Source organism: Tupaia chinensis, unplaced genomic scaffold (assembly GCF_000334495.1).
Source record: "Tupaia chinensis unplaced genomic scaffold, TupChi_1.0 Scaffold000671_2, whole genome shotgun sequence".
In the NCBI taxonomy this organism is placed as follows: domain Eukaryota; kingdom Metazoa; phylum Chordata; class Mammalia; order Scandentia; family Tupaiidae; genus Tupaia; species Tupaia belangeri.
Window position 1 is genome coordinate 1,193,193 of NW_006160194.1, and position 6,996 is coordinate 1,200,188.

Below are 6,996 nucleotides of genomic sequence, written 5' to 3' on the forward strand. Positions count from 1 at the left end.
GTGGAGCAGGTAATGGGACTTTATAGAGTTCTTTTCAGGGCCAGTGGGGGGTAAGCCAACTGGATCCCACATGGCCGACCAGGGGTCAAGCCCCGGGCCCTGCGGTTTGAAAGTCACTCTGAGCACCAGTGCATTCGTGCCCAAGACCTCAGGAGGGAAACAGAGAAGGGTTGCAGTCTAGCCATCTGTCTGGGGTGGCTCACTTTTTCTCTGTCTCTGTTAAGAGCCTGCACCTGTGACAGAAACCTTAAAGAGAAGGGTTATTTTCTTTTTAGAAATAAAGGCATGATAAAAATTTGCTGTGGTTACTCAGAACAACCTGGAGATCCTGCAAGTCTTGGCGGGGGCGGAGGTCTGTCCCCAGGCATGTACCTCACTGCTGTGCAACAGGGGTGGCCCTTCTGTGGGTTTTTAAAGAAATTCCATCTTTTGGGACCGGCAATGGCTATGTTGCTGGACTCCCACGTAGTCGACTGCGGTTTGTGTCCCGAACCCGGTGGCTTAAACTCACGCTGGGCACGTGTGCGTGCGTGCCCAAGATCCCGAGAGGAGAATGGAGGAGAAGGGATTGCGACGTGGCTATCCCCCCTGGGGGGTGATTTCTCGCTTTCTGTCTCTCTGTCTGTGTGTTTCTGGCGAGCGCATGTGCCTTATAGAAAAACAAACAAACAAAAATCAAACCTCTCTCCAAAAATAAAAATAAAAATAAAAGGAGAGAAAAATCAGAAATAGTTCAGCATATGGCATTTCCAGATCTTTTAAATGATTGTTTTAAAAAGAATTATTTAGGGAACCAGCAGTTAGCGTAATGGCTATGTCGCTGGACTCCCACGTAGTCGACTGCGGTTTGTGTCCCGAACCCGGTGGCTTAAACTCACGCTGGGCACGTGTGCGTGCGTGCCCAAGATCCCGAGAGGAGAATGGAGGAGAAGGGATTGCGACGTGGCTATCCCCCCTGGGGGGTGATTTCTCGCTTTTTGTCTCTCTTTGTCTGTCTGGTGAGTGCACTCGCCCTATAGCAAAAAAACTCTCCAAAAAGAAAGAAAAAATAATGATTTATTTAATTTTATTTATTCATTCATTTATTTTAATTTGACCAGAGAGAGAGCGAGAGAGAGAGAGAGAAAGTGAGAAAGCAAGCCACCAGATTTGGGACTTGAACCATGGTTGACCACATGGAAGTGTGTAGCACCTTAACCACCATGCCACCTGCTGGTTGCCATCATCTCCAGATCTTAAGTTACAAATACATATGTTGGCGTCAGCAGTTGGCGTAATGGCTATGTCGCAGGACTCCCATGTAGTTGACCGCTGTTCGAGTCCTGGACCCGGTGGCTTAAACTCACACTGGGTGCATGTGAATGCCCAAGATCCTGAGAAGAGAATGGAGGAGAAGGGATTGGGGTGTGGCCATCCTCCCGGGGGGTGGTTTCTCACTTTCTGTCTCTCTGTTTGTCTCTTGCCTTTCCGGTGAGCGCACGCGCCCTATAGCAAAAAAAAAAAAAAAAAAAAAAAAATCCTTTCCATAAAAACCCCAAAACAACAAAAGAAATACATGTGTTTTATTCACACACACATAAGCGCAAATTAGCATTCCCAAGTGGCCCTCGGTGAGAGCGGTGGCAGAGTGCGGCCTGTAACGGGAGCTTGGTCCCTCCCAGGATGCACGACAGCATGTCCACAATGGTGTACGTGAAGGACGACAAGCTGGAGAAGCTCACGCAGGACGAGATCATCTCCAAGACCAAGCAGGTGATCCAGGGGCTGGAGGCGCTGAAGAACGAGCACAACTCCATCCTGCAGAGCCTGCTCGAGACGCTGCAATGCCTGAAGAAGGATGACGAGAGCAACCTGGTGGAGGAGAAGTCCAGCATGATCCGCAAGTCCCTGGAGATGCTGGAGCTCGGGCTGAGCGAGGCACAGGTGAGCCTGGAGCGTGCGTGAGCTGCGGGGAGGGGTCTGTCGAGTAGTGGCACACGGTTGGGTGGCTCACGTGGGTCCCATAGGCTGCCACTGGTGGGGCTTCCCTGGACTACGCAGTCAAAGTAGAGGTTCCCCTTGTGTCGTTCAAGATTTGGCTTGGCCACTTATACCAGAACACAGAAGCAGTGGCTGAGAGCCACTCAGGAGCGGGTCTGACCAGCACGTAGGCAGGCTGTCCTAGACACGTCCGGGGCTCCTTGACCCGCTGCGGCACACCCAGCAGCCAGCCCCCACAACTCCGCTGTAGGGGAGGGCCAGGAGGCTGCCTCCTCCCCGTGAGGCCTCCAGGTTTGCAGATGCTCGGGGCTCTTGGCCCGTGTTCATCCGTGGCCACAGGGAGGTGTGAGAGGGCACACTGTCCTGCCTGCCTGCGACCCAGGGCCCAGTCTGAGGGGACGAGGAGCCAGTAAAGCACTCAGCGGCCCCTCGCTGTCCTGCTGGAGGCCGAGAGGGCAAGCCAGAAGCATCCGCGTCTCCCTGCTGATGCCCGGCTCTGCCAGCAGCCCTGAGGTAAAACGGCCTCGCCAGGTTCAGCCTCGTCCCTCACTTCCCGGGGCGTGTGGGGGCTGCAGGGCAGTGCTTGCTTTCAGAAGGAGGTGGCCCTCCCCATCCCAGGGTTGTCCTCACCTCGTCCTTGTTTGCACACTGCGAACCTGTGGTCTCTCAGGTCCTGCCAGTGAGGGGTGATGTGAATTTGAACTTACTTTTTTGGTTTAGCAGATAAGATTTAAACAAGAAGGAAAGAAAGCCCCAGCCTCTGGAGTTTCAGGGTCTGAACCTGGGAGGGTCGTAGGGTTTCAGTGTGGTGGGGGGAGGGCTGCTGTCTGACCCGCAGAGCGGCCAGAGAAGCCAGCTGGCTGTCCCCAGCTCTGCCCGCCCTCACCTCCGCCCTCGGGGCCCGCAGTGGCCTTTGCAGCTGCTCGGGAACACATGTAGGCAGCGCCCTGGCATGGCCACCAGATCCAACGGTGGACACGTGACGCAGGCGTGCCCCAGTGCTGGGGTGTCGCTCTTGGTGGCAGCTGACCGGCCCCCCTTCTGTGGGAGCGCTGAGGAGGAGCTGCCCCTCCCCAGCTCCACCCCCGGCCCCCCGACCACACTGTGCCTTGCTCCTCACCATGGCAAAGGCCCGTGGGGAGGTAGGTTGGGCTGTCTAGGTAGCAGGACATACTCAACACTGTGATGTCTGCAAATAGAGGCGAAGATTCTCCTAGGACCTGCGGAGCCGGTGTGGCCCTTGTCATGCGTCACGCCATCTGGGGCAGGTGAAGGGCGCCGGCTGCAGACGCGCCTGCGGTGCTCTGAGCAGCAGCCGCGGGGCGCTGGGCGAGCCGGGCAGTGAGCACTCCTGTCCTGCGCAGGTCATGATGGCCCTGTCCAACCACCTGAACGCCGTGGAGTCGGAGAAACAGAAACTGCGCGCCCAGGTCCGCCGTCTGTGCCAGGAGAACCAGTGGCTGCGGGACGAGCTGGCCAGCACACAGCAGAAGCTGCAGAAGAGCGAGCAGTCGGTGGCCCAACTGGAGGAGGAGAAGAAGCACCTGGAGTTCATGAATCAGCTCAAGAAGTACGACGACGACATCTCCCCGTCGGTGAGTGGTGCTGGGCACCCGCGGTAGCGCAGCCAGGTGCGGGCCCGGGCCTCCCCAAATTCTCAGTGTGTGAACTGCAGTTCTCTAGAACAGCAGTCAGAAATCAAACGACGGCTTTGTAACATGAGGTGCCCCGCACAGAGGCTCGCTCGCCGCAGCTCGAGAGCCCCACACCCGAACGCTGAGCCACCCAGCACCACTGCCCTAGGCTGCCCGGCGCCCTCAGTGGGCCCGACACGTCTGTGGCTGATGGTGCTGTCACTGTGATTTTTAAATTTATTGGTAGAACGTGTGTATGTGCGTCAGTGAGAGGAGCACCTCCCCAGGGGCTGGTCATGTGGCAACCCCCTTCCTGTAGTCCTGCAGCCCGGGGCTTCAGCTGACCAGGCTGGGGCTTCGAACTCTGGTCCCCATGTGGAGCCCAGCTTCCAGCCTGTGCCGCGGACGGGTGGTGCTTTTGCTCCCCTAGCCTTCTCTGTGACCCTTGGTTCTCCTGGCACCTCTTGTGCCCCTTAGCCTCCCTTGCCAGCTCGTTTCTGTTCCTGGAATGTCCAGGTCCTCCGCATCATGGCTGTATTCCTTTTCTTTTTTTCTTTTTTCTTTTCTTTTCTTTTTTTTTTAAGAGGTTTTTGCCTTTGAGTGTGGGCATGTGCCAGAGAGAGAGACAGAGATAGTGGGAAGAGATCACTCCCCGGGGGCTTGGCCACCCTGCAGTCCCTTCTCTTCCATTCTTCTCTCCGGATCTTGGCACACACACACACACACACACACACACACACACACACACACGTGCAGTGCCTGGGGTGAGTTTCAAGCTCCTGGATCTGGAACTCAAACTATGGTCGACCATGTGGAAGCCCAGTGACATGATCGCTACACCATTTAGTGGTCCCAGACTGGCTTCCTTTTCTATTGGCTCTCTCTAGGTAGTCATCCCAGTCTTAATGATTTCTCATCTACTTTTTATATCTGATTCCATTCATGTCTTTCTTTTAAAAGAATGATTTATTTAATTTTATTGATTCATTCTTTTATTTAAATTTGACCAGAAAGAGACACAGAGAGAGGGAGCAAGAGAGGGACAGCGAGAAAGCAAGCCACCAGGTCCGGGACTCAAACTGTGGTGGTCATGTGGGAGTGTCCAGCACCTTAGCCACCATGCCACCTGCTGGTCCCCCATTAACGTCTTTTTTAAGAAAACTTTTTTATTTTGGAATAATTATAGACAGAAGAGTTGGTGAGATAGTAGAGAGGATTCCTGTAGGCTTTTCCCATTTCTCTAAGGTCATCATAACCATAACTTGTCAAGGGGGCAGCAGGTGGCGCAGTCGTTAGGGGCGCTGGACTCCTACATGGACGACCATGGTTTGAGTCCTAGACCTGGCAGCTTGCTTTCACACTTTCTCTCTCTCTCTCTCTCTCTCTCCCTCTCTCACGCTGTCCTTCTCTGGTAAAATTGAAATAAATAACAAATAAAGTTAAATAAAAATAATTCTTTAAAGAAAAAAAGAAAATTTGTCAAAACCAGGATGCCCGCATGACTGTGTGGCCGGTAATAGACCAGAGGCTTTACTTGGATGTCCCTAGGCGTCCACCCTGCCCCTTGCCCGCTGCAGGAGCCAGTCCAGAACCCACAGGCTTTTGGAGCTCACGTTTTCTTGCCTGTGGTGCCAGGCGTGTGCACGCCCATGACCAGTAAACCAGAGTTCGCCTGTGCACGTCTCGTCCGAGCTCCATCCGAGACCCCTGAGAGGTGCACGCCCGGCACCAGCAGGCCCACCCTACCCGTGTCCTCGTCTCAGACTGGCAGCTTGCCTCGTCTAGAGGCTGCACCTCGCTGCGGCCCCACCTGGTGGATAGGCGGGCAAGTTCTTGACGCCCACTCTCTCTTTTTAACATTTATCTATTTACCTGTTTATTTTTTGTGATTTTTTTTTTAAAGAATTGTTTTATTTAGCTTTATTTATTTATTTTTAAATTGACCAGAGAGGGACAGAGAGAGGGAAAGTGAGAAAGCAAGCCTCCAGGTCCAGGACTTGAACCACAGTTGGGCACGGAAGGTTCCAGTGTTCTTCACCACCATGCCACCTGCCGGCCCTATTTGTTGTGATTTTCAAGCTACCGTGTCTGGGACTCAAGCCACGGCTGTCCATGTGGGAATCTGGTGCCTTAACCACCACACCACCTGCTGGCCCTAGGATTTCTTCTTCTAAGGCACCGCTGCTGTGGATGTGTCCCCCGATTGGTGTGCTGGGATTTGGTGAGGTGTCGGGGGACTGGAGACTGAATGCGATTGTGGTGCTGAAGGTGGGGGCCATTGGGAAATGAGGAGGCATCAGGGTGCGGCCCCGGACCGAGTCCCAGAGGGTTTATAAGCGCGAACGAAACGAGCTCCTGTCCCCCACCATGTCACCCACCAGCAAGGAGACCCTCTCCAGGTGCGGTCCGGGCGCTCCAGATCGTCAGCTGAGTAACCCGAGTTTCTCTTACCCGCTCAGGCCATCGTGACCCTAGCAACAGAAAGGCAAGAGCGGCAGGTCCCCGGGGTCCGGAGAGGCGTGGCTTGTGCTGCAGAGACCTGCAACCATTGAAAAGCTGCCCTGGGGACAGGAAGATTGCATAGTGGTTACATTGCTGGACTCCCGCGTAGTTGACCACGGTTTGAGTCCTGCCTGGCAGCTTAAAGCTCACACCAGGCGTGTTCATGTGTGCCCAAAATCCCAAGAGGAGAATGGATTGTGGCATGGCCATCCTCCTGGGGGATGATTTCTCGCTTTCTGTCTGTCTCTCCGATGACCACAATCTCTGAAAAAAACTATAAAAGAAAAGCAGCCCTGACTTGCTTCTGGGGCTGGTAGAGACTGAGTGTCCAGCGTCCAAGCATTCGGGTCCCAGAACGGCCCTTCCAGTCGTGCTGCACTCAGCGCCCGGTGCCGCCTGCTGGCAGGTGGAGGCGTGCTTCAGGGTGTGGCCGCAGCCCAGAGCACAAGCTCGTGGACGTGAGCCTCCAGAGCAGGGAGCCCCCATCCGCTTAGAGTACTCGGACCACATTGTCTCTGTCGTCAGCAACAGACTCTCGTCCCCCAGGGTCCCACTCCTGTGACCTGAGCTAACCCTGCTTCCTCCCAGAGGCTGACCATCTAAGCGGGGTGAGGGCTTCAGTGACCTTTGGGGGGCATAGCTCTGTCCACAGTACCTGTCTGTCTGCTTATGTTCCTGCCGCGGGGTGCATGCGCTCACTGGAGAAAGACCAAGAGGGGAAGGAACTCCCCCGGGAGGCCACGCTGCAGCCCTTGCTGCCCTGCTCTGCTCGTAGGGTCTCGGGCATGCCCGACCGCACGGTGTGGTCCTTGTGCTGCTAGGTCCAGGCTCGAACCACACTGGCCATGAAGAATCTGGTGCCCCAGCCACCATACCACCT

General features: G+C 55.1%; 1 protein-coding gene across 13 annotated transcripts in view; it reads left to right on the top strand.

The window, feature by feature from the left end:
• Window positions 1–1,661: 1,661 nt before the first annotated feature.
• The window catches only part of KLC1 (kinesin light chain 1), a 42,161-nt gene continuing 36,826 nt past the window's right edge, over window positions 1,662–6,996 (top strand). For all 13 annotated transcript variants that reach the window (XM_006160055.2, XM_006160059.2, XM_006160060.2 and 10 more), the window contains exons 1-2: window positions 1,662–1,923; window positions 3,345–3,575. In XM_006160055.2, the coding sequence (XP_006160117.1) occupies window positions 1,663–1,923; window positions 3,345–3,575 (492 nt within the window). In that variant the 5' untranslated portion in view covers window position 1,662. The remainder of the gene's footprint in view (window positions 1,924–3,344; window positions 3,576–6,996) is intronic.